The sequence below is a fragment of the Pipistrellus hanaki genome (genome assembly GCF_964339955.1).
Source record: "Pipistrellus hanaki genome assembly, chromosome: X".
In the NCBI taxonomy this organism is placed as follows: domain Eukaryota; kingdom Metazoa; phylum Chordata; class Mammalia; order Chiroptera; family Vespertilionidae; genus Pipistrellus; species Pipistrellus hanaki.
In genome coordinates this window covers 102,809,650-102,836,299 of record NC_140524.1, presented here as the reverse complement: position 1 = coordinate 102,836,299, position 26,650 = coordinate 102,809,650, and the positions used below count along the sequence as shown (strand labels likewise).

General features: G+C 55.8%; 1 protein-coding gene and 1 long non-coding RNA gene across 5 annotated transcripts in view; one reads left to right on the top strand and one right to left on the bottom strand.

Moving 5' to 3' along the window:
- Positions 1-25,759, top strand: part of TBL1X (transducin beta like 1 X-linked) — a 66,486-nt gene extending 40,727 nt beyond the window's left edge. For 3 of the 4 annotated variants that reach the window (XM_084870023.1, XM_084870024.1, XM_084870022.1), the window contains 15 exons: positions 760-834; positions 4,282-4,388; positions 9,795-9,940; positions 11,204-11,450; positions 11,795-11,927; positions 12,622-12,763; positions 13,431-13,494; positions 13,614-13,711; positions 15,165-15,225; positions 16,254-16,375; positions 17,446-17,520; positions 17,712-17,839; positions 19,988-20,153; positions 22,236-22,337; positions 22,891-25,759. In XM_084870023.1, coding sequence (XP_084726149.1) covers positions 4,331-4,388; positions 9,795-9,940; positions 11,204-11,450; positions 11,795-11,927; positions 12,622-12,763; positions 13,431-13,494; positions 13,614-13,711; positions 15,165-15,225; positions 16,254-16,375; positions 17,446-17,520; positions 17,712-17,839; positions 19,988-20,153; positions 22,236-22,337; positions 22,891-22,917 — 1,569 coding nt within the window. In that variant the 5' untranslated portion in view covers positions 760-834; positions 4,282-4,330 and the 3' untranslated portion in view covers positions 22,918-25,759. The remainder of the gene's footprint in view (positions 1-759; positions 835-4,281; positions 4,389-9,794; positions 9,941-11,203; positions 11,451-11,794; positions 11,928-12,621; positions 12,764-13,430; positions 13,495-13,613; positions 13,712-15,164; positions 15,226-16,253; positions 16,376-17,445; positions 17,521-17,711; positions 17,840-19,987; positions 20,154-22,235; positions 22,338-22,890) is intronic. The other variant, XM_084870025.1, reaches the window with a different exon arrangement.
- On the bottom strand, positions 4,411-8,188 carry LOC311614918. Its single transcript, XR_014793722.1, has 3 exons — positions 4,874-8,188; positions 4,734-4,833; positions 4,411-4,588 (listed from the first exon to the last, which is right to left on the bottom strand). It is a non-coding gene; the product is annotated as an uncharacterized lncRNA (long non-coding RNA).
- Positions 25,760-26,650: the final 891 nt, after the last annotated feature.

Below are 26,650 nucleotides of genomic sequence, written 5' to 3'. Positions count from 1 at the left end.
GAGGCAGCTGCTCCGTGATTCTCTCGCCTCACGGATGTTTTTATCTGTCTCCCCCTCTCCCTTCCCCTCTGAGAAATCAATGCAAACATTGTTTTAAAGGAAGATTGGAGTGCAGTTTCTGTTTCCCCAGGCATGTTGGGGGGTGGGTACACAGAGGCCTGCCGGTCGGCACCGCTAGAGCGAGCTCTCTCCGGTGGAGGGCGTGCGGCTCGGTGCCCAGAGGTGTTCAGAGCGGCATCCGTTTCTCACTGAGTGACAGTCTGTCTGAGCTAAAAGCAATGGCACCTACTGTGAGAATTGTAGCATTCAGACTTTCTACAAGTGGCATAATAATTTGACAGGCTATTTAAAATATATGTTTTTATTGGTTCCGGGGGGAGGGAGGGAGGGAGAAACACCATGAGGAGAGAGAATCACGGACCAGCTGCCTCCTGCACGCCCCCCACTGGGGATGGAGCCCGCCACCCGGGCCTGTGCCCTGACCGGGAATCGAACCCTGACCTCCTGGTTCCTAGGCCGACGCTCTCCACTGAGCCACACCGGCCGGGCTGACTGGCTAACACAGCTCCCTAGTCTGCGCTCACGTTTACCACGGAGACGATGAGGGGGCAGACTGGGTTACGTCTGGGTTGGGGTGGAGAAGGGAACCCCGGCATCGATCTGAAGGATTAAACAGAGCGACGGCGAGAGGGGAGAGGCGAATGCACCCACAGGTTTGTGGGGTGCTTTGTGCTTACAGACCTCTCCGTGTCCCCCCAGGCGGAGGCTGCGGGCTCTGTGCTCGGATGCTGGGGGCCCACCAGTGCGAAGGGGTCACATGAAGGCACCGTGAAGGTAAGCGGGGCCCTCGCCCCCCAAAACATCGATGATGAGAGAAAAACATCGATCAGCTGCCTCCTGCACGCCCCCCACTGGGGATCTGCCCGCCACCAAGGTCCATGCCCTTGACCGGGAATCGAACCCGGGACCCTTCAGTCCAGCAGGCCGACGCTCTATCCACTGAGCCACACCGGCTTCGGCTTTAATTGGGTTTGAATGAACAGGAAAGCCGGCCGAGTTCCCAGGAGGAAATCTGCAAAACATGGAAGAGCACAGACTCCATAGGTGGATAGGACCCCTTCCAAAGAGGCTTGCTTTGCGGAGTGTGTGTGTGTGTGTGTGTGTGTGTGTGTGCACAAAATGAAATTAGCACTCTGCACAGTCCATTAAGGGAGAGGAAAAAAACGTGAATTATGGGAGGGAAATGATTGGCTGCCTCCTGCACGCCCCCTACTGCGGCTCGAGCATACAACCCGGGTCTGTGCCCTTGACCGGAATCGAACCTGGGGCCCTTCACTCCCGCAGGCCGACGCTCTATCCACTGAGCCACACTGGCTAGGGCTCTCTCCAGTGTGTTGATGAGCTTTAAGCCCAAATTATTATTTGTGTTGGAATCCTTGTGCCTAGAGGGGCAGCCCCAGCGCAGCCGCCAGCTGTGAGCTCCCCTCTGAGCAGCCGCTGGGCCGCGGTGGCCGTGGGTCCCTCCCCTCCGGGCCGCGGAGCGCTCCCATCGCCCTCACGGGCGTCTCCGGTCAGAACTGGGTCAGGCGAGAACAGGCCGCCAGCCGCTAATTGGACCTGCGGTTTCCATCTGTTTTGTTTCTCACTTCCGTCCAAGGCCCCGGGGCCTGCCGCTGCTGGAAAGCTCTCTGCTTCGGAAAGAAAAGAGGCCCACAGCGTCCCCTGGCGCCGCGGGCAGGCGGACCCGAGCCCGGCCAGGGCTGGGCCTGGAGGGGGGCCAGGTCCCCAGCTGCTGCTGCTGCTGCTTCTTTTTCTTCTTCTTTTTCTGCTTCTGCTTCTGCTTCTGCTGCTTCTGCTTCTTCTGCTTCTTCCTCCTCCTCTTCTTCTTCCTCCTCTTTCTCTTCTTCTTCCTCCTCTTTCTTTTCCTCCTCCTCCTCCTCCTCCTCCTCTTCTTCTTCTTCTTCTTCTTCTTCTTCTTCTTCTTCTTCTTCCTCCTCCTCCTCCTCCTCCTCCTCCTCCTCCTCCTCCTCCTCCTCCTCCTCCTCTTCTTCTTCTTCTTCTTCTTCTTCTTTCTTTCCTCCTCCTCCTCCTCCTCCTCCTCTTTCTTTCTTTCTTTCTTTCTTTCTTTCTTTCTTTCTTTCTTTCTTCTTTCTCTTCTTCTTCTTCTTCTTCTTCTTCTTCTTCTTCTTCTTCTTCTTCTTCTTTCTCTTCCTCCTCTTCTTCTTCTTCTTCTTCTTCTTCTTCTTCTTCTTCTTCTTCTTCTTTCTCTTCCTCTTCCACCTCTTCCTTTTCTTCCTCTTCCTCCTCTTTCCCTTCCTCTTCCTCCTCCTCTTCTTCCTCCTCCTTCTCTTCCTCATTCTCCTCTTCCTCTTCTTTAAAAATGAGCAAGGGAAAGATAGAAACATTGAGAGAAACATTGACGGGCTGCCTCCTGCACGCCCCCTACTGGGGGTCAAGCCCACAACCTGGGCATGTGCCCTGATCAGGAATCGAACCCTGACCTCACGGTGCTGAGGCCACCAGCTCTTGGATTTTAGGAGGGGTCAGGAAGGGGTGTCCGCTGATTCCCTGGAACCGTGGTCGGCAAACTGCGGCTCTCAAGCCACATGCGGCTCTTGGGCCCCTTGAGTTTTTAGCAAAGGCCAGCTTAGGAGTACCCTGATTAAGTTAATAACAATGTACCTGCCTACATAGTTTAAGTGTGAAAAATTTGGCTCTCAAAAGAAATGTCGATCGTTGTCCTGTTGCTGTTTGGCTCTGTGGGCTAATGAGTTTGCCGACCACAGCCCAGGAGGCCCTTGCGGGGTGCTCTCTGACACTGTGCACAGGTGGCTGAAGGCAGTCCTCCTGGCTCTCCTGGGACCTGCTGGGCAGGGGCCTGGCCTGGGATGTGAAGCATTCAGCCCTCACGACTGCTCCCCCCAGCAGGCTGCTGCCCTTAGTGTGGAGGTGACAGGTCTGACTGAGACCGTTCTTTTTCTATTATTCTTCTTCTTTTAATCCTCACCCGAGGGTATTTTCCCATTGATTTTTAGGGAGAGTGGAGGAGAGAGGGAGAGACAGAGAGAAACATCGATGTGAGAGAGCTGCATCGACAGGTTGCCTCCTGCACGAGTCCCGACCAGGGCCTGGGCTGGGGAAGAGCCTGCAACCAAGGTACATGCCCTTGACCGGAAATGAACCCGGTTCGGTCCACAGGCAGATGCTGTATGCACTGAGCCACACCGGCCAGGGCTGAGACTGTTCTTACGGAGAAGACGAAGGCCACCTTGTCCATACGCACAGCCGCTCCGGGTCCATGGACTGTTTGGCACATTGCTGGAGACCAGAACCACTCTGTCACTCTAGCCGTGTGTGTGTGTGTGTGTGTGTGTGTGTGTGTGTGTGTGTGAAAAGGAGTGTGTGTATGGCTTGTCCCTATGGCTGGCTCGGCTGGTCAAAGGTGTGGCTTGTACCTGACCCTATCCCAGCCTCATGAATGCAGCAGTGTTTCTTGTTATTGGATATATTTCACCCGGATGTATGCTTTTTCTTTATTTTTTCTTAATCCTCACCTGAGGATATTTTTCCATTGATTTTTAGAGGGAAGGGGAGAGAGAGGGGGGGGGCGGGGAGAGAGAGAGAGAGAGAGAGAGAGAGAGAGAGAGAGAGAGAGAGAGAGAGAGAAAGAGAAGGAAAGAAACACCAATGTGAGAGACAAATGGATTGCTTGCCTCCTGCATTCACTCCGACCAGGGGGCCAGGGATCAGACCTGCCACCTGGTACGTGCTCTTGACCAGGAATCGAACCCATGACCATTGTGTGCCCCAGCCAATGTTCTACCATTGAGTAGCACCGGCCAGGAGGGATATATGCTTTTTGTATAAATAATTGTGAAATTTGTGTGTAGCACATGATTACGCAATATAACACGAACCAGACATAAGTTAGCTTCATGGATATAATGTCATGGGAATTGCTTTCTTCCACTCTCTCAAAAAGTGCAGACAAAAGCCTGGCGTGGCTCAGTGGTTGAGCATCTACCTATGAACCAGGAGGTCACGGATCGACTCCCTTCTGGTCAGGGCACATACCTGGGGTTGTGGGCTCGATTCCCAGTAAGGGGCGTTCAGGGAGGCAGCCTATCTATGATTCTCCCTCATCATCGATGTTTCTCTCTCTCTCCCCCTCTCCCTTCATCTCTAGAAACGATAAAAATAAAAACTTTTTAAGTGCAGAAGAAAAAAGAAATACAGACATGTTTGAAAAATCTCCATTTTCTCCTCTCTTCTATCTCCCAGAGGGTGGCCCTCGCTTCCACAGACCTCGTGGCTGGGAGGTGAGGCTAAGATGAGCATAACCAGCGACGAGGTGAACTTCCTGGTGTATCGCTACCTCCAGGAGTCAGGTAAAGCCACTCCCCTTCTGTGGGGGAAACTCACATTCCTGTGGGGGAAACTCACCTTCCTGTCGGGGAAATGCACTTTCCTATGGGGGAAACGCACCTTCCTGTTGGGGAATACTTTTTTCTTTGGGGGAAACACACCTTCCTGTGTGGAAACGTAACTTCCTGTGTGGAAACTTAATCTTCCTATGGGGGAAACACATCTTCCTGTGGGGGAACACATCTTCCTGTGGGGGAAACATACCTTCTTTTGAGGGAACCCTTCTTCCTGTGGTGGAAATGCACCTTCCTGTGGGGGAAACACACCCTGCTGTGGGGGAAAGGCACCTTCCTGTGGGGGAAACACACCTTCCCGGTGGAACCCATTTTACTGTTGGGAAATGCACCTACCTGTGGGGGAAACGCACTTTCCTATATGGGAACCCTTTTTCTTGAGGGGGAAATACACCTTCCTGTGGGTGAGCACATCTTCCTTTAGGGAATCGCACCTTCCTGTGTGGGAACTTATTTTCCTGTGGGGGAACCTAATCTTGCTATGGGGTGACAACACCTTCCTGTGAGGGAACACGTCTTCCTATTAGGGTAATACATCTTTCTGAGGGGGAACCTTTTCTTCCTGTGGGGGGAACACATGCCAGTGGGGCAATTCACCTTCTTGTGAGGCAACACATCTTCCTGCTGGGGAATTCATTTTCCTGTGGGGGAAAGGCACCTTTTTGTGAGGGAACACATGCACCTTTTGGGGAAACACACTTTACTGTGGGAGGAACATACTTTCCTGTGAGAGAAAACAGCTTCCTGTAGAATAACACATCTTCCCCTTGGGAAACCTATCTTCCTGTGGGGGAAACTCAACTTCCTGTGGGGGCGATTCATCATCCTTTTGAGGAAACCTACCTCAAACCTACCCCTTTGTGGGAACTTAACCTTCCTGTGGGGGAAACACACCCTTCTGTGAGAGAAAACATCTTCCGGTGGGGGGAACTCAACTTCCTGTGGGGGAAATTCATCTTCCTGTGTGGAAATCCTTTCTGTCAAGGAAAAGCACCTTTCTCTGGGGAAACACGCCTTCCTGTAGGGGAATGCATCTTCCTGTGGGGGAAACGCACCTTCCTGTGAGAGAACACATCTTCCTGCTGGGGAATTCATTTTCCTGTGGGGGAAAGGCACCTTTTTGTGAGGGAACACATGTATCTTTTGGGGAAACACACCTTTCTGTGGGAGGGACATACTTTCCTGTGAGAGAAAACAGCTTCCTGTAGGGAAACACATTTTTTTCTCTGGAGGAACACTTCTTCCTTTGGGGGAAACACACCTTCCTATGGTGGAACACACCTTCCTGTAGGGGAAAGGCACCTTCCTGTGGGGAAATGCTCCTTCCTGTGTAGGAACACACCTTCCAATGAGGGAAAACATGTATCTTTTGGGAAATGCACCTTTCTGTAGGGGAGCCCATCTTTCTGTGGGGAGATGGGGGTAGGGGGAACACACTTTCCTATGAGGGAACCCATCATTCTGTGGGGGAACTCATCTGACTGTGGTGGAATACATCTTCCTGTAGGGGAACACTTCTTCCTTTGGAGAAAATGCACCTTCTATTAGGGAAACCTATCTTCCTGTGGGGGAACCTCATCTTCCTAGGGGAGGAACACACCTTCTTCCTGTGGTGGAGATGCACCTTCCTGTGGGGAAACACTTCCTGTGGGGGAACTCTTTCCTGTGGGGGAAATGCAACTTCCTTTGGGGAAAACATTCTTCCTGTTGCGTAAACGCATCTTTCTTTGGGAAAACACATCTTCCTTTGTGGGAAACACATCTTGTTTTTGGGGAACCCATCTTCCTTTAGGGAAACGCACCTTCCTTTGCAGGAAACGCACCTGCCTGTGTGGGAACTCTTCTTCCTGTGGGGTGAACCCACCTTCCTGTGAGGGAACCCTTCTCTCTGTAGGGGAACCCTTCTTGTGGTGGAAGTGCATTTTCCTCTGGGGAAAAACTCCTTACTGGGGGGAAACCCTTCTTCCTGTGGGGAAATGCACCTTCTTGTGGGGAAACACCTTTCTAACTTAACCTAGTGACCCCCTGAGATCCTGCCCTGCACAACCTACAAACACACCCAAGCTCCAAGCAGCGGCTTTTGCATATGAATTGCTTTCTCCATCCCAACCCAGTTTAGGCAGCTCCCAAACCTCCAAGCAAAGAGGAGAAAACTAGTTCTCGCTGTAGCTCCTGCAGGGTGGCCTCAGACAGTAGCTGACCTGCACCCCATTGGAGATCCAGAAGCCAGTGTACCTAGTGGTCAGTGTGAGACACCAGATTTCAATTCTTCACATCCATAAGTGACTCATTCAAGAGGCAGACTAAGTGAGCACCGAAACCCCACTGAAACAATTCCTGCACCATAAGTATGTCTCCAGCACAGCAGTTCTTCCATTATAGACACAGCGGGTCCTCACAGCCAATTGGCCTGGAGGTCAGTTCCTCCCAGTGTACCAACGGCAATCAAGGCTTAACTACACCAAGACTTTGCACTCAGCCCACAAAGGAGTGTACCAAGAGCGTCCACCTCAGGTGATTGGGGAGGCTGAGCTACTGGCCCATATAGGTCACCGACCACACAAAGCCACTCCATCAACACAGGGAGGCAGCCAAAATGAGGAGACACAGACGCATGTCACTAATGAAAGAAATGGAGGAAAGCAAGCTATGGGACGACATAGAGTTCAAAACCACATTTATAAGGTTACTCAAGAATCTTCTAAAAACCACTGAGAAACTTGATGAGACCTTCAAGGACCTTAATGAGAATACTAAAAAAATGGAAAAGGATCAGTCAGAAATTAAGCATACACTGTCTGAAATAAAGAATATACAGAAACTCAACTGTACCCCAAGAATCAAGCCAAAGATCTGAAATATGAGGAAACAAAAAACACCCAAACAGTAAAATAAAAAGAAAAACGGATTAAAAAATATGAAGATAGTGTAAGGAGCCTCTGGGACAACTTCAAGTGTACCAACATCCAAATTTTGGGGGTCCCAGAAGAGAGACAAAAATATTGAAAACAAATTACAATAAATAATGATAGAAAACTTACCCTACCTAGTGAAAGAAATAGACTTACAAGTCCAGGAAGCACACAGAACCCCAAACAAGAAGAATCCAAAGAAGACCACACCAAGACACATCATAATTAAGATGCCAGGGGCAAAAGACAAAGAGAGAATATTAAAAGCAGCAAGAGAAGAGCAGTTAAGTTACCTATAAGGGAACTTATACAATTGTCAGCTGATTTCTCAACAGAAACTATGCAGGCCAGACAGGAGTGGCATGAAATATTCAAAATGATGAACAGCAAGAACCTACAACCAAGATTACTCTACCCAGCAAAGCTATCATTCAGAATTGAAGGTCAGATAAAGAACTTCACAGACAAGAAAAAGTTAAAGGAGTTCATCACCACCAAACCAGGATTACATGAAATGCTAAAAGGTATTCTTTAAGAAGTGGAAGAAGAAGAAAAAGGTAAACAAAAAGATATCAAATAGAAACCTACCAAGTGAATCTAAAAATCAAGTGAATAAAAAGTTTGACGAGCTGAAACCGGTTTGGCTCAGTGGATAGAGCGTAGGCTTGGGGATTGAAGGGTCCCGGGTTCGATTCTGGTCAAGGGCATGTGCCTTGGTTGCAGGCATATCCCCGGTGGGGGGTGTGCAAGAGGCAGCTGATTGATGACTCTCTCTCATTGATGTTTCTAACTCTCTATTTCTCTCCCTTCCTCTCTGTACAAAATCAATAAAATATATTTAAAAAAAAAAAAAAGTTTGACGAACAGAGTGGACTGATGAATATGATGAAATCGGGGACAATTCGCAGGGGGAAGGGGGTCTGAGGGGTGTGGGAAGAGATTGGGCAAAAGTCTTAGACCTGTGGATGAGGATAGTGGCGGGGGGTAAGGGCCTGGGGTGGAGTGGGGAATCAGGTGGAGGAGAGCTATGGGGCGGGGGGTGGGGGGAGAGGAACACCTGTAATAATCTGAACAATAAAGTTTATTTTTAAAAATAAAAATAAAGGCTTTGAGGTCATTCGTGAAGGTCAGGGTTTCTCAGCCTCGTACTGTGGACATCTGGCGGTTGTCCTCCCGGGGACAACCTCCTGGTCCAGGGGTGTGTAGCTCACATTTATTGAGCACCTACTGTGTGCCAGGCGTGATTCCAAGTATGTCTCAGCTAAAACGATTAACAGCCAGGAAGCAGGCTGAGCTGCTCTCCCTTTTATAAGGAGAAACCCAGGATGCGGACCGGGTGCTGAGTTCCTCAAGTCACACCACAGCAAGGCAGAAAGCTGGGATTCAGGCCCGCCATCTGGTTCCAGAACCTTCCTCTTTCCAATGTGGTGAACTCGGCTGGTTTGTTTTCTGAGAGGAAGCCCAGTGTTCCTGGAGTTCGCCCTACTTGGCTCGGACATCGTGTCCTTTTGTGTGTTGCTAAATCCAGCCTTCGTGCTGGGTCTGGGGATTAACGTGCACCTCACCGAGGCCAGCTGGGCTGGGATGCTCCTTTTTTTTTTAATTTTTTTAATTTTATTGATTTTTTTTTTTTACAGAGAGGAAGGGAAAGGGAAAGAGAGTTAGAAACATCCATCAGCTGCCTCCTGCACACCTCCAACTGGAGATGTGCCTGCAACCAAAGTACATGTCCTTGACCGGAATCAAACCCGGGACCCTTCAGTCTGTAGGCCAATGCTCTATCCACTGAGCCACACTGGCCAGGCTGAGATGCTCCTTTTTTAAAATATATTTTTATTGATTTCAGAGAGAGGGAGGAATAGGGAGAGGGAGAGAAACATCAGTGATGAGAGAATCATTGCTTGGCTGCCTCCTGCATCCCTCCAGTCCCCCCACTGGGGATCGAGTTCAAAATCTAGGCCTGCGCCCTGACCGGGAATCAACTGTGACCTCCTGGTTCATAGGTCAGCCCTCAACCAGCGAGGCTCGCAGCCGGGCTGCGCTGTTCCTTTCTGAATGTCCTCATCGGGTTTGGGGCTCGGGGTGTGCAGCGGGCAGCTGACCTATGGTTCTCTCTCATCGATGTTTCTCTCTCTCTCTCTCCTCTCTCTCTCTCTCTCTCTCTCTCTCTCTCTCTCTCTCTCTCTCTCTCCTTTCCTCTCTGAAATCAATGAAAAATAAATAAAAATGAAGCTGAGATGGCTGTACCCCCAAAGCTGTTTTCCATCCTGGGCGAATGTGGGTCTTCCGGGGCCTGTGTGTCCCCCAGCCCCGCCCGCTCCCCCCACAGCAGAGTCGGGGGGTCCTGCATGGATGAGGCGGGTGAGACCCCGGTGCCCTCCGTGCCCGTGGCCGTGCCTCCGCCTGCCTCCGGCTCACGCCCGCCTCCCCTGTCCGGCCGCAGGCTTCTCCCACTCGGCGTTCACCTTCGGCATCGAGAGCCACATCAGCCAGTCGAACATCAACGGGACGCTGGTGCCGCCCGCCGCCCTCATCTCCATCCTGCAGAAGGGGCTGCAGTACGTGGAGGCCGAGATCAGCATCAACGAGGTCTGTGCGCCCGTCTCCCGGGTCCTGGGGGCGCTGGCAGCAGGCCCCTCCTGCACGCGGCCTGACGGGGCAGGAGAGGGGGTGTCTGCACTGCAGGCTGCGGGGACAGCGGGCCTGGGCGCACACACGGAGGGAGCCGTCCAGGACCCGGGCATCCGAGTGTTTTCCACACGCACATGCGGCTGGATGGCTGCTGAGCGTCAGGCATCATGGTCTCCACATGCACACATGGATGGCCTGCTATTGCAGGTCATGGTCTCCACACACACACACAGCTGGCTGGGTGCTGACCGAGCACCGCGGTGTCACGTGCAGTCCCCCCCCACTGAAAACACACTGGCCTTCCTCCGTGTCCCACCGCCGGGCAGGCGAGCACGGGGCCGGGCCGAGCACAGGAGGGGGGGCCCTCCCCGCTCTCTGAGCCGCCGGTTCCCCTGGGACCTCAGATTTGTTCTGTAGAATCAGCCCTGACATGTGCAGTCAGAGAATCGGGGAGGGCCAGGGGTGCCTGCTCCCCAGGGAGCGGGTGGAGAAGTGGCCATAGTGACAAAGGAAAATGGTGTCCCTCTGCTCGTGTCCCCTCCTCTTAGGCTGGGCTCACGGCGTGGTTGGGCCTGTTTTTCACGCAGGGCCAGTTTAATTTATTTATTTGTTTGTTTTTCAGAAAGGAAGGGAGAGGGAGAGAGAGATAAAAACATCAATGATGAGCCCTAGCTGGTTTGGCTCAGTGGATAGAGCATCAGCCTGCGGACTGAAAGGTCCCAGGTTCGATTCCGGCCAAGGGCACATGCCTGGGTTGCAGGCTCAATCCCCAGTAGGGGGCGTGCAGGAGGCAGCTGATCGTTTCTCTCTCATCGATGTTTCTATTTCTCTCCCTCTCCCTTCCTCTCTAAAATCAATAAATTATTTTTAAAATGTTAATGATGAGAGAGAATCATTGATGGGCTGCCTCCTGCACTGGGGATGGAGGCCAACGCTCTATTCATTGAGCCACACCGGTCAGGGCCAGAGCACCTTTTATATGACATATTGTGGTGCCTCAGCTGCAGTAGAGTGCCTTTTCCATGCAATATGGCAGTGCCCCAGTTCAGTGTGGTACTGACCAAACATCGGGTGCCCCACCGAGGACAGCACTGCACCCTGTCCTGCACCCAGGCTGCCCACCGCCTGCCCCTTCTCGCCCCTGCCCGCCCCGTCTGCCTGCGGTGCCCATAGCCCGGTGCCAACGCCTCGGGGCTGACGGCCGTGCCCCGGCTTCCCCAGGATGGCACGGTGTTCGACGGCCGCCCCATAGAGTCCCTGTCGCTGATCGACGCTGTGATGCCCGATGTGGTGCAGACGAGGCAGCAGGCCAGTGTGGCGGCGGCGGCGGCGGCGGCGGCGGCGGCAGCCACGGCGGCCACAACAGCCACGACGGCCACAGCGACTCCAGCAGCGGTTTCCCAGCCCAACGCCCCAAAGAACGGGGAAGCCACGGTGAACGGGGAGGAGAATGGAGCCCATGCCATGAGTAAGTGCGGGCATGTGTATCTGTGCACACATGTGCGTGTGTTGGGCTGTGTGTGACTGTGTGTGACTGTGTGTGGATGTATGTGCGTGCCCCTGTGCGTGTCTTAGGCAGATGTGAGGATTCTTCCCGGGGTGGAATTGGCTTCCCTCGATCGGCTGTGCAGCTGCCCAGCCCTGAAGGTCCAGAAGGCCTTGGCGTTGACCCCGCACCGCGTGGCCTGCTCACATCCAGCCCCCCGACCACAGCGCAGCGCCGTGGCAGGGGACCGTGACCAGGCGCAGGCTGCCGAGTTCTTCACGTCTGTCCCGTGTCGCTCAGCCACGTGGCTTCCGCTCCCTCCACAGATAACCACTCGAAGCCCATGGAGATCGACGGGGACGTGGAGATCCCGCCCAGCAAGGCCACGGTGCTGCGGGGCCACGAGTCCGAGGTCTTCATCTGCGCCTGGAACCCCGTCAGCGACCTCCTGGCCTCGGGGTGAGGCGTCCGCCTGGGGCGCTCTGGGCGGGGCGCCCCTCTGGCCTGCCTGGGCACCTGCCCCGGGGTGCAGGCCCAAGCCTGGGGCGCCCTTGCTGCTCCTCCTGGGGTCCCTCCGACGGTGGTAAAATTGAGGAGGAGTCCTGGGGCCGGGCTGTGGTCTCCCCGGGTGGGGCTGTGCCTGCATTTAAAATTCCCCTGTGCAGCAGAGAGGGTGTGGAGAAGACCCACTGAGATTTTTTAAAAAAAAACAGCCCTGGCCGGCTTGGCTCACTGGATAGAGAGCGTCAGCCTGTGGACTGAGGGGTCCCAGGTTCGATCCTGGCCAAGGGCACATGCCTGGGTTGCGGGCTCGATCCCCAGTGGGGGATGTTCAGGAGGCAGCCCATCAATGATTCTCATGATTGATGTTTCTGTCTCTCTTTCCTCCCTTCCTCTCTGAAATCAATAAAGAAATATATATATATTTTTAAATTAAATTAAAGAACAAAAACAAAAAACCAGCTCTGTGGGTTGGACTGGGCAGGCCGTGCCCCTGGGTCTCTCGAGGTGCCCGGCCCGAGCCGCCTGGCCTGGAGCCGTGGCCAGCCCGCCTCTGCCCGTCGGCTGCAGGCCCTGGCGGGCTGCGTGGCGGGAAGAGGGAGAAGAACCCCGGGAGCACGCGGTAGCTGACTGCGGGCGCTTCCTCCCGCAGGTCCGGGGACTCGACGGCGCGGATCTGGAACCTGAACGAGAGCAGCAACGGGGCGTCCACGCAGCTGGTGCTGCGGCACTGCATCCGCGAGGGCGGCCACGACGTGCCCAGCAACAAGGACGTGACCTCGCTGGACTGGAACGTAAGCCCCGGCCGCCTCCCGCGTGCTGGTGCCCCGGGGGGTGCGGGGGGGCTGGGTCGTGGGGCTCCCTCCCTGAGCACCAGCCAGGTCGTGCCGGGCTCCTTCCGAGCATTAGCCCGAGTCTCTGAGCAGCCAAGGAAACGTGGCTTCCACCTTCATGTTCTTTTTTTTTTTTAATGTATTTTATTTATTTATTTATTTTTTTTACAGAGAGGAAGGGAGAGGGATAGAGAGAAACATCAATGAGAGAGAAACATCGATCAGCTGCCTCCTGCACACCCCCTACTGGGGATGTGCCCGCAACCAAGATATATGTCCCTGACTGGAATCGAACCTGGGACCCCTCAGTCTGCAGGCTGATGCCCTATCCACTGAGCCAAACCAGTTTAGGCTTAATGTTTTTATTGATCTCAGAGAGGAAGAGAGAGGGAGAGAGAGAAACATCGATGATGAGAGAGAGTCATCCACCAGCTGCCTCCCGACCGGGAATCGAACCAGGACCTCCTGGTTCACAGGTCAACGCTCCACCCTTGAGCCACGCTGGCCAGGCTGGGGACGGGTTATCGACGTGAGGATGTTCTAGCCCCGGGGTGAGAGGTCCTCTTCCCTCTGTCAGAACGGCCCCCGCTAAGCTGTCTCTGTCGGCCTGTCTCTTTCCGGCCCGCAGAGCGAGGGGACGCTGCTGGCCACGGGCTCCTACGACGGCTTTGCGAGGATCTGGACGGAGGACGGTGAGCGCCGCCGCCCCCGGGCCGGGGTCCGGGGTCCGGGGTCCGGGAGGAGCGGCTTTGGGGTGGAAGCGCCGTGGCCTTGAGGTCAGCTGGTTTGTTGTCCGTTTCCTTCCTCACAGGGAACCTGGCCAGCACCTTAGGCCAGCACAAAGGCCCCATCTTTGCCTTGAAGTGGAACAAGAAGGGGAATTACATTTTGAGCGCGGGTGTGGACAAAGTGAGTGAGTGCTGAAATACGTCTCTGATCTCTAGACGCTTATTGGTCTTGAATCTCTGATGACATCGTGGTTTCTTCGAAATCTGAGGCTTTCTGTTTCCTCTTAAGAAATGGGTGGGCCGCCGAAACTGGTTTGGCTCAACGGATAGAGCATCTGTCTGCGGACTGAAAGGTCCGGGGTTCGATTCCGGTCAAGGGCATGTACATTGGTTACGGGCACATCCCCAGTAGGGGGCATGCAGGAGGCAGCTGGTCGATGGTTTTGAGGAAAGTGTTAGACCCACCAAACAGATGGACGAAAGACGTTCGTTGGTCCAGGGCTGACCAGAGTCCGGTGTCAAAGGAACTCACTGCCCCGAGTGTTTCCTCTGAAATGCCTGCAGTCAACACAGCCCACAGCCAGTTCCCCAACCACGGGCTCTGTTGTCAGCGACAGGGAGTTCCAGTTAAGTGAGGTGATGGGTGCGAAACCTCACTGGTTTCCCTGAGCTGGGATTTCCTGTCTCCCAGACATCAAGCAGATCCCTAAGAATGCCTGCTGTCTGCCAGGGGAACGGCTCTCTCCCCGCTTCAGAGGCCTCTGCCTGGGGCCGCCTGTGCGGCTCAGTACTCTGCTCTTTGTCCCCGATTCAGGGCGTTTCCAGAAATGCCCGTTCCTTCCTCGGCTCCTCATCTGGGAAAGGGCCAGAAAGATACGTAGATAAGCTTTATTATGAGTTTTTTCTACTTGTAATGGGAGAGGGGAAACCCCCACCGTATTGGTACTGTCCCAGTGATCAGCTACAGCGGCTGTGCCTTGTGGAGTCACCACCAGTCCACCTGGTTACGTATAAAACACTGGGTTCCACAGACGTAGCATAAAAGACTGCCCGGGAGCTCGTGAGCAGCTGCATGTCGATCACAAGTTGAAACACTATGTTGGCCAGACTGGAGTAAAATAAAATGTGTAGTGAATAAGTAGTTTCAGTGCTGAAACCGGTGTGGCTCAGTGGATAGAGCGTCGGCCTGCGGAGTGAAAGGTCCCAGATTCGATTCCGGTCAAGGGCATGGACCTTGATTGCGGGCACATCCCCAGTAGGGGGTGTGCAAGAGGCAGCTGATGGATGATTCTCTCTCATCGATGTTTCTAGCACTCCCTCTCTCTTCCTCTCTGGAAAAAATCAATAAAATATTTTTTTTAAAAAGTAGTTTCATGGCCACAGCAACCTCAGTTCATATCCGAGTCCCAGCACCAAAAAACAAAAAGAATTCAGTTTTCACAGTTTCTGTCTTTCTTTTTTTCATGGAGTGCTTACTAGGAAACACAGCTCCCTGCTTGGCCCCGTCTGTGTTTCCTGGGCGGCACTGGAGTGGAGGGAGGAGGGGCTGCTGCCTCTACTTGTAAGATAACTTTTCCAAGAGAAAACGCGGCGAGAACACTCACTGACCTTTCCCTTTCGTTTGCGGAGTGCAGACAACCATAATTTGGGATGCCCACACGGGAGAAGCCAAACAGCAGTTCCCGTTTCACTCTGGTGAGTCTTTTGGTTTGGTTTTGCAATCCTATATAATAAAATGCTAATGTGCAAATTGACCAAACGGCAGAACGACCAGACTCTATGACACGCACTGACCACCAGGGGGCCAGCGTGCTCCTATAGGGGGAGCGCTGCTCAGCCAGAAGCCCTGAGCGGGGCTCATGGCTGGCGAGCAGGCCTAAGCCATCAGTCGGACATCCCCTGAGGGCTCCTGGAATGGGAGAGGGTGCAGGTCGGGCTGAGGGACACCCCCCGGTGTACGAATGTCATGCACCAGGCTTCTGGTTTGGAAATAATAGCACAGAGTTCCCATGAAATGTCCTGTGAGGTATTCCTGTCTACTCCAAAGAGTGTGTCCATGGAATCCAGCTGCAGTCCCAGGGCTGTGAGGCGTCGACGGTACAGAGTCCCCAACATCAAAGCATGAAAAACACCCCAGGAAACCAATTCCAGGACCAGTGTGGCCTCCTTTCTCCTGCCAGCCCGGGGGAGCCGTGTTGGGGACCCCCGAGACTGCCCACATGGGGAGTCCCAGCTCAGGTTTGCCACGGCGGAAGGACAGAGAGCACAGCCAGCCGAGAGGGGAGAGGTCACGGTGCAATCCGGCATTGGCAGTGGTCTTCTCGCCGGGAGTCACCAAGGACAGGCCGAGTGTGCCAGGCCACCTGGAGCTCAGTGGAGACTCGGTCCAGGGTCTTCGCGGAGGCTGGCACTGCAGGCAGCCTCTCCCTGGCTCGGACCCAGGTTCCAGACTCCGGGAAGGAACTGGCGTAAATTACTCGTTTGCAGTTTAAGTACAGAAGCTACTCTCATCAGTCAGGGATGGTGGGAACGTTCGGGAATCCTGATCCCCAGACGTGGGCCCAGAGAGCATGGTCTTCCTGAGGTGGGCGTCGTTCCCACAGGGGTGTGCAGCCACTGCCGTGGGCCTAGCCACTGCCCTCTGTGTGTTGTGGCCACAGCAGGCCACGTGGGGCAGCCCGGGCTCCGGAGACCACAGTGTCCACTCCCTGTCCCGCCCGCAGCCCCCGCCCTCGATGTGGACTGGCAGAACAACACCGCCTTCGCCTCCTGTAGCACCGACATGTGCATTCACGTCTGCAGGCTCAGCTGCGACCGCCCCGTCAAAACCTTTCAGGGACACACGGTAAGTGGGAGGACGGGGATCAAGTTCATGGGCATTTGCCAGGACGGGGGAGCCTCGGATTAAAAGATTCTGTGACAGCCGGGACCGGTTTGGCTCAGTGGATAGAGCGTCGGCCTGCGGACTGAAAGGTCCTGGGTTCAATTCCGGGCAAGGGCATGTACCTTGGTTGCGGGCACATCCCCAGTAGGGGGTGTGCAGGAGGCAGCTGATTGATGATTTTCTCTCATCGATATTTCTAACTCTATATCCCTCTCCCTTTCTCTCTGTGAAAAATCAATAAAATATATAAAAATAAATAAATAAATAAATAAATAAATAAAGTTATAAAAGATTCTGTGACAGCCCTAGCTGGTTTGGCTCAGTGCATAAAGCCTTGGACTAAAGGGTGCCAGACATTGGGCGACATGAAATGCTATTGATCTTGGTCCAGCGTCTAGAGGGTTCTGGAATCTGGAGAAGAGCTGTGCATCAGAGAGATCAGAGGAATAGCCAGTATCCTGGATTTGGTGGAAAACGCCGACATTGGTTTTTAGAGAGTGGGAGAGAGGGAGGGAGTGGGGGGGGGGGGGGGAACATTGATGTGAAAGAGACCCACCTATCGGTTACCTCTTGCATGCACCCCGACTGGGACCAGGGACAAACCTGCAACCCAGGTACATGCCTTTGACTGGGAATTGAACCCGCCACCCTTCGTTGCACAGGCCAACACACTAGCCACTGAGCCACACCGGCCAGGGTGAGAATGATTTTCAATGTCATTTTCAATGTCAAAACCACGGTGGTTGGTGGTCATACCGGTTTTCTGTGCTGTGCTTTTTAAATGTAACCGCATGGGCTCCCGAGGTGTGAGGTTTTTCTTAAAGAAACGTGGATGCGGGTGACTGGTTTTGCGTGGCGCGTGGATGTACCTCAATGAGAAAGGCAGAGTAAGCAGCAGGAAAACTGAGCCCTGCGGTGGTGCAAACTGGAGAGTCTGCAGAGATGATGGGGCGCCCCTGCCCCCTGCTGGACGGCTGTGGCACCTGCTCACGGGCCTTCATTTCTTTGTAAAATCCTTTGCTCTCTTTCAGAACGAGGTCAATGCCATCAAGTGGGACCCTTCCGGCATGCTGCTGGCGTCCTGCTCTGACGACATGACCTTAAAGGTGAGGTGGAGGCGGGGGCAGTGCGGGGCTCACCCTCACGGCTGCTCTGGGGATGGTTTTGTAACCGACACTTTTCCCGTGCCTGTGCGATGGCCCCTTGGCTAATCGATGCCGCTGGTGCCCCGGGATTTGCCCGCCCCTCGGCTGGAGAGAGAACTCCTCCTGCTCACACGCTTCCCAATGTGCCCTAGATCTGGAGCATGAAGCAGGACACGTGTGTCCATGACCTGCAAGCTCACAGCAAAGAGATCTACACCATCAAGTGGAGCCCCACCGGGCCCGCCACCAGCAACCCCAGCGCCAGCATCATGCTCGCCAGGTAAGGGGGGCCGGCCTGCAGCCCAGGCCACGCGGCCCCCATGTCCTGCTCCGTGCGGCTGGGACAGTTCCGGAATCCGAGGGAACAGAAATGGCGGTCTGTGACGGAGGCGGCCGGGAACGGGGCCAGGTTATGCCGCTCGTGTCAGAAGGAACAGGAATTTTGTGAATTGTGTTGCAAATGAGGTCGCGCCCTTTCAAACGGTACACGGGTAGCTCCCCGGACAGGACAGGCCCACGCGACAGAGCCACGAAGGGACACCGAGCAAGGCCGGGGTGGAGGGTTCTGGGTGCAGGCGCCCAGCACGTGGCTTTGTGGAGGTTTTCGTCAGGACGGAGAGAGCGATCGGAGCTGAGCCCGTGCCCGGGGCTGCAGGTGGCGCGGGTTCTGAGCGGCAGCAAAGGGCTGCCCCTCACTCGCAGGGCTGACAGCCGTGTCTGTAGTGAACCCCCAGGGCGGCAGCAGCAGGGTCCCCAGAACCGGCCCACGCTGCTGTCGGCTGCAGTGCACAGAACCGCGTCCGCCCCGCGTGTAGGAAGAACGTCCAGAAAAACAAGCTGCAGAGGTCTGAGGCCGGGGATGCTGGGGAGCTTTGGGCTCTGGGGTCCAGGGTGCACACAGTAAAATTAAAATGCAGGAACCAATGCATGTGAAAGCAGCCTGTTTCCCCAGTCACAGCATGCAAAAAAGCAAAGGACAGGAGTCTGTCTTCTATATAACAGAGGAATATGCAAATTATTCCTCTGTTATATAGAAGAAGAACAGAGGAATAATTTGAAAAATATGCAAATTATTTGTCTGGAAACGTCACAACCAGACAGCAGGGACCTGAGGCTGCATGGCGCCTGGCCAGGGCGAGGGACCTCAGGCCACGCCCCCCACCCAGCGGGGCTTAATGGGGGACCTCAGGCCGCACCCCCTTCCCTGACTCTGGGCCAGCAGACCTCAGGTCATGCCCGCTGCCTGGCAGGGCTTGACAGGGGACTGAGACTGCACCTCTCACCCGGAGGGGCAGGGCCGGACGGGTCTGGGTCTCCTGTATTTTTTATTATTATTTTTTAAAAATATATATTTTTAATTGATTTTTTACAGAGAGGAAGAAAGAGGGATGGAGAGTTAGATACATGATAAGAGAGAAACATCGACCAGTTGCCTCTTGCACACCCCCTACTGGGGATGGGCCCGAAACCAAGGTGCATGCCCTTGACCGGAATAGAACCTGGGACCTTTCAGTCCACAAGCCGACGCTCTATCCGCTGAGCCAAACCGTTTGGGCATCTCCTGCATTTTCGAAGTGTGTGCTGATGGTGGGTGTGCCCCAGGCTCTGACAGAAGCAAGATTTTCATGTACATTTTAGTAGTTTTCTTTCATCTCTGACACTTCTATTATAGAAAACTGCCCCGACCCGCGGGGCACAGCAACACGGGGAGAGGGAGGACCTGTGGAGGGTGAAAAGAAGGGACAGGGGCATGGAGAAATGGAGGCAAGACAAAGTTCTGGTCAAGCCTCAAACTTTATTTTTGGAACAGCAGTATATATACAGCAGGAACAAAGGGGGGCAGGGTTGCCTAGGGTCTTTGACAGTGTATAATTGGTTTAGGCACTGAGTGACAAGGTGGTAAGGTGTCTGGCAACACAGGATTGGCTAACTGCCAGGGCGGCGTAACATCCCAAGGCCGGGCTAGCTCTGGGGGAGGATCAGGAAGGGGAGTTGCAGAGATCCTCCGGAGCAAGACGTGCTAAGCGGCAGGTTATCTTTAGCTTCTGGCCAAACCCGCAGGGCACCGCATAACTTCTGCTAGAAGGAACTTAATTCTAAGATGGAGTTGTATTTTCTTAAGACGGAGTTGCTTGTCTCAACTCTGCTGGCTCCCAACAGAAAAAGGACAAATAGCGGTGTTCAAATATTTCCTCTAATTAATTCTCTTTTAATGTGCACGAATTTTGTGCACCGGGGCCATTAGTTGTTTTATAACAATGGCTTTGCTGTCAATGCATCGGAGTCACATTTTCGCCAGGACGACGCATCCCTGTTACCGTCTCTAGAAACATGAAAGCGACACGGGGAAAGTGTGACGCGGGCAGGCCGCGGGGAGGCGGGAGGGAGCTTCGCGTGTCCGTGGTGACGTTTCCTGGCTTCCTCCCAGCGCTTCGTTCGACTCCACGGTGCGGCTGTGGGACGTGGAGCGCGGCGTGTGCATCCACACGCTCACCAAGCACCAGGAGCCCGTGTACAGCGTCGCGTTCAGCCCCGACGGCAAGTACCTGGCCAGCGGCTCCTTCGACAAGTGCGTGCACATCTGGAACACGCAGGTAATCCGGGACCTCTCTCAGCGGCCCGCCCGAGGCCAAGTTTCTGTGACTCAGGCCCGAGGCTGCCGCTGAGGTGTGAGTCCCCTGCCTCATCCTTCTGTGGGAAACGGGGAGACAGTAACCCGGACCTCTAGTCTCCGGAGGTGCTGCCCCCGGGGTGCTAAGGTGGGGGAACAGGTGTCACACATTCGAGCTTTCCAAGGGGGGAGCCAGCCCTGACCTCCGGACCGCATCAAATTGGAGGGTGTAGCCGAAACCGGTTTGGCTCAATGGATAGAGCGTCGGCTTGGGGACTGAAGGGTCCCGGGTTCGATTCCGGTCAGGGGCATGTACCTTGGTTGCGGGCATATCCCCAGTTGGGGGTGTGCAAGAGGCAGCTGATCGATGACTCTCTCTCATCGATGTTTCTAACTCTCTATCTCTCTCCCTTTCTCTCTATACAAAATCAATAAAATATATTTAAAAAAAAAAAAAAATTGGAGGATGTAAAGCACATGTGTCAAACACAAGGCCCGCGGGCCAAATCCAGCCCTCCAGGCCTTGCAATGTGGCCCGCACCGCGCTGTCATCACTGCACTCCGCTGTCAGTTTATGACATTGTCAGTTTATGACTGTTCGGTAAACCGTTCGGCCCGCGATTTAGGCTGGATTTTAGATTTTGGCCCCTTCTCTGATTGAGTTCGACACCCCTAGTGTAAAGGAATGCCTGCTGGCTTTGGGGGGCCATTTTAGTTCCTAATGGAAATGGGTATGTTTCGGTAGGAAAGGGTATGGCATAGAGAGGGTCGTGCTGTTGGCAGAACTCGGAGGAGACAGCACTTGAGTGAAGGGCAGCAGCGTGGGTAACCCTGGGTAAGAGGTTCTGAATATAAAGACTGGAAGAGGGCGGCTTTCCTCGGACTGAAAGGTCCCTGGTTCGATTCCCCGTCAAGGACACAGGCCCGGGTTGTGGGCTGGGTCCCCAGGAGGGGGCGTGCAGGAGGCAGCCCACCCATGATCCTTCTCCTCATGGATGTGTCTATCTCGCCCTCTCCTTTTTTCCCTAACATTAACATCAATAAGAATAAATTTAAAAAAAAAAAAAAAGAATAAATTTAAGAAAAGAGCAGTAGAGTAGGGACTGTTATGTTATGTTATGTTACGCAGTCAGCCCTCAGTTCTCTTGCCAACGGAGGAGAAATGGTCAGAGCCGTTGCCAATGGCCAGCGATCAGTGTGTGTGACCTCGGGATGGATTGCCCCTTGTAATCCAGCCTGCCTTGGCTTCCCTGGGGCTGGTTTGACATTGAGGTACCTCTGCATTGAGCCCACGCCCTCTTGTGGTAAGGGTTGGTAGTACATGAGGGAGGCTTCCCAGTGCCTGCCTCACCGGGGCTCCATGCTCTGGGCCAGGGAGAGGTGAGGGGGCCCTCCGTGGAGCCAGCCTCACAGCCCAGACAGGCCACGCAGAAACCCCACGCCCCAGGAGCACGGTGCCTCTTCATAGGAGCAGTCAGCATGGCTCAGTGGTTGAGTATCAATCTATGGCACATGTGTCAAACACAAGGCCCGCGGGCCAAATCCAGCCCGCCAGGCCTTGCAATGTGGCCCGCACCGCGCTGTCATCACTGCACTCCGCTGTCAGTTTATGACATTGTCAGTTTATGACTGTTCAGTAAACCATTCGGCCCGCGATTTAGGCTGGATTTTAGATTTTGGCCCCTTCTCTGATTGAGTTCGACACCCCTAATCTATGGGCCAGGAGGTCACGGTTGGACTCACGATCGGGGCGCATGCCTGGGGTTGCGGGCTCGATCCCCAGTAGGGGGCGTGCAGGAGGCAGCCGATCCATGATTCCCTCTCACCATGGATGTTTCTATCTCCCTCTCCCTTCCTCTCTGAAATCAATTAAAAAAGAAAACCGACATTAGGGACCGCCCAAGACCGAAACCTCATCACATTGTCATTCCTTTTGTCTAGATCTCAAACCTCCCGGGTCCCGGGGGAGAGGGTGCCCTCCAGGTACAGCCACCACGGGGAGGTGCGGTGGCCTGGCTCCCTCCCAGCCCCGCCCCTGAGCGCCTGATGCTGCTTTTCTTTGCAGAGTGGGAGCCTGGTCCACAGCTACCGAGGCACGGGTGGCATCTTCGAGGTCTGCTGGAACGCCCGAGGGGACAAAGTGGGCGCCAGTGCGTCCGACGGCTCCGTAAGCAGCGCCCGCGGCATGCTGGGGGGGGGGGGGGGGTGGACGGGGGCGCGGGGCGGAAAGGGGAAAGGCCCGGCAGCCCATACCCGGGCCGAGGCTGAGCACCTTGCTGGTCTCCTTGGGTCCTGGGCCCTATGGTGATCCGCTGAGGCAGGGGCGATGGGAGGGCTGGGCGGGCCGGGGCACCCCGCTCGTGTTCCCTGAGGCCATGAGCGCAGGCTTGACTGGTCATGGTCCCTGGCCCAAGGTGTCTGGGCCGTACCCCCGCCCATGGCCACTGCCCCTGTGTTAGTTCCCAGGACGGTCAGAGGCCCAGTCACCCGCCGGTGGGCACAGTTGCTCTGAATGTTCAGAACTGTGTGCCGATAAAACTTTATTTATAAAACAGGTGGGCGGGCCTGGTTCGATCCCTGGGCTCTGCAGTATCATTTGCCCGCCCGGCTCTGCTCCCTTCCATATAAGCAACATCTCCTGGCATCGCCACTCTCCGGAACGTTCACAGTCACGTTCCTGTTCCCTTTGCTACAATAACGGGCCCTCCGTCTCCCCACAGGTGTGTGTGTTAGATCTGCGGAAGTGACCGCGGGGGCCGGGAAAGAGAAGAGAGGTCATGGACCAGCGGTGGGCACGGGCCTCCTGGGACTCGATCCTGCAGCTGCCAGACTGCGCGGCGTGGCCCGGGAGCCTAGTCCGGGAGCCTGTATTCGACGTCCTCGCCGAGCGTCACACACACACACACACACATACACACACACACAGTTGTATCCGAGGGGGGCAGCCTGGCGCCCCCAGCCCGGTGATGCGTGCAGATGGCTGCCATGGCTGCCATCGGGGGGGGGGGGGTTGTGCCAGAAAAGGGGAGAGAAGACTGCTGTGATCACTCAAGGGGTAGGAGACTCTCCCCCGCAAGCCCCCCTTCCCCTGCGGTCCGCGGGGCTCCCTAGCAGTTGGACACAGCGGGCTTGCAGCGGGATTCCAAAGCCAGCCTGTTTGTGCCTGGGGGACCCCGACTCGTCCGTGTCCCCCACCCTGCGCTGCCCGGCGGCATTGCTGGGCCTTCGTCCCTCCCCTGTCCTTGTCCGCCCGCCCCCCCCCCCCCCCCCCCCCCCCCCCCGTCCGCCCTGCCGGGGCTGGGCTTGCTGTAGACGCGGCCTTGGGGCCACTTGGCAAAGTCTGTGCCTGCAGCTTTCTGCTCCTCCCTCCTCTGTGCCCCCGCCCCCGCACCCCCCTCCCCGCACCCCTGGTCGGAGCTGTGTCCTATGCACCACAGGCCTCCAGGGCACATTCCTCGCAAAACAAGTGCTTTATGTGGGAAGGCAGGGCAGGGGGGCTTTTTACAGGAGAGGAAAAAAGACTTATGAGAGAGAGAGAGCCCCGAGTATTTTTGGAAAAAAGAAGATATTTTTATGTGAAAACGATTTTAAAATCCTTACAATGGCCATCAGACAGAGCTTTGTGCGCTTTCCTGTTTGAAGCGGTTCCGGGGAGCGGTGCGTGGCGGGTGGGAGGGCACGCGTGGGGGGCAGGGCCGAGGGCGCTGCCCGGGCCCCGGGCTCTGCCTGGGCGGCCGCAGGAGGACAGTGAAGGGGGCGCACAGGGACCTCGGTGACCTCAGGAGCGAGTCCCCAACCAAACGGCACCGAAGCCAGTGACACAAGAGGCTCTGGTCCCTGTAGGTTTGGCCCTGGGGCGCTGGGAGGGGGGCTGGCACGGCTGCCCCCAGGGCGCTGGGGCTGGCTGCTCAGAGGTGCCGGGGAGGGAGGCCCCGAGGGAAGCACAGGTGGCAGGTCACCATCTGCGCCCCTTCTCCTCCTCACCAGCAGTCCCATCGCTCTTCCTGTGCACCTGGCTGTGCGCCGGGAGGTGGCTGTCTGGCCGCGCTGGGCCCCGCTGGTTCGCGGGGAGCAGTGGGCGGGGCCCTCGCATTGGGGCGCAGCGGGGATGGGGCGGCGATAAACCCTAATGCTGACCGACAGCTCCGCAGGGGCCACCCCGGAGACAGGACACCAGGGGAGGGGCTGGAAGCCCACCCTCAGGGCGGGTGCGCACGACCCAGAGACCTGGACGGCCGGGCCCGCGGGTGGTCCTCGTGCCGTCATCACAGGGCTCCCCGTGGATCCTCCAGCCCGGCCGGAGGAGACCCCAAAATGCCGGTGCCAAGTTGGGTGCTTGCTTTGCGTCGTGGCCTCGCTGGAGCCCGGGGTCTCTGGTCACCACTCTGGTCCCTGCAGGCAGCCGGCACCCCAGCCTGCAGGTCCTCTCTGCCCGGAGAAGTCTGGACGTAGGGGGCGCAGTGTGTGGGGGTGCTGAGGAGCACCATCTGACACCCCAGCCCCTAAAAACGGGCGCGTCTCTGCAGCTGGGCATCGCCGCCCCACGGGGGGCCGGGGGCCGGGGCACGTCGGGGCACCATCGGGGCACCTGCGGGCTCGGAGCTTCCGCAGACAATCCTCACACCGTGGTCGGGGTGCACGCGACCCGCTGGCCGCAGTGAGGTGGGGGACCCTGGGCCACGCGGCTCAGTCCCATGGGGACTCCGCGGCCCCGGCTTCCTGCCCCGGGCCTCGGAGACGAGCTGCCGCAGCCACGGGCCCGAGTGTCCAGGCGCCGTGACAGCGGGCAGCTGAGCCCCGGAAGTCGGGTCCGGCGGCCTGTGCCTGTTTGCCTCAGTGACAGCTCACACCCCAACGCTGACAGTGAGCAAATGCTGACGGTGACCTTATCCTCCCAGGCCCAGCCTCTCGGAGTCTCCGCTGGGTTTGCATGAGTGGGACTGGCATGAAAGGCAGTGACTGGCTTCACCCCGGGGACTGGAGTTCTCATTTTTAATATGTTTTCATTTTTAGTGATTTCAGAGAGGAAGGAAGGAGGAGAGAGAGAGAAACAGCGAGCCATGATGAAGCAGACGCACTGCTGGGCTGCCTCCTGCACGGCCCCTATGGAGACCTGTGCCCTGCGGGGAAATGAACCCAGACCTCCTGGGTCATAGGTTGCTGCTGGGCCACTGAGCCACACCAGCCCGGTGGGGACTGGGGTTTCCCTTCTGCCCTAACATCGGTCAAGGGTGGGGAAATGCACTTAGCCCCGCGCCGAGTCTGCTTCGTTCTGCTCCCTCTCCTCTTTTCACACCCGTGCCACCTGTTTCCCTCACAAACCGTGTTTCGGGTCAAATGCACACGTGTGCCCTCCGCCGCTCCTGGGGGCTGGGAGCTCTGGCCCCTGCGGTGTTTGTCGTCTGTGCCAGGTGTGCCAGCCCACTGTCTGCTCCGCCAGCGCCCGTGTCCGCGTCCACATCTGTCCCCCCCACGTCCCCTCACGCGCTCCGACATAATGATCACCCTGCGTGTGGTAGCCATTTGTTCCCAGAGAACCAGCAGGTCCTGTTCAGCGTCTTGAATAAATCGCTCTATTTTGATACGAGGGACCGTGGTAGGTGTGCTTTCTTCCCGCTCGGCCCCTGGGGCCCAGGACGCCCCATGAGCAGGCACAGAAGGGACCTCGGGTGCGCCCCTCACTCTGAGGTTTCACAGTCTGTTCTTGCTTCTATGTCTCTGGACCCATTTGGGTTCCTCAGTTATGTTGGCCACACGGGGGCGGGAGGGGGGGTGGGGGGGGCAGGGTGGTTTCTGGCCGGCCATTTGGGAAGGTCCAAGTCGGTGGCTTTCCGCCTGTCCCTGGTGGTTTGCCGGGAACTCCGTTCCACGATGAACTCGGAGGACTTTGCAGAACGGGAAGCCCCAGGGCTACTCCCACCCCTGGTGGCATGGCTTCTGTTCCTGCATCGGTGTGCCGCCCTGGGGCAGGAGGCGGTCCTGGGACACAGGCTGCATTTTGCCCTGAGTCACAGAGCGGGTCAGGGTGTCCTGTTCCTGCACATGCAGCTCGATCCTGCGTGGGAGCCAAGCGGGCCCTGGGCCCTGCCGGCCTTTCTTTTTAATCCTCCCAGAGATATTGTTTTCATTGATCTTTAGAGAGAGACTGACAGACAGTGGTGTGAGAGGCATCTACCTGCTTCCTCACGCAGGCCTGGAGATCAAACCTGCAATCGAGGTTTATGCCCTTGACAGGGAATCGAACCCATGACCCTTCAGTCCACAGGCTGACTAGCCACTGAGTGAAACCAGCCAGGGCCCTGCCCTGCTCTTTATGGTTCTGAGGAAGGCACATGAGCATTTCTTACATTACTTTCAGCTGAATCCAGTGGCATTGGCAGCACCATGTCCTGGAAACATACCATGCCAGAGGCAGGAGTGTTGTCAGCCTGACCCTTTAATTTTTTTTTTCCAAAAATACATTTTATTGATTTTTTTTAC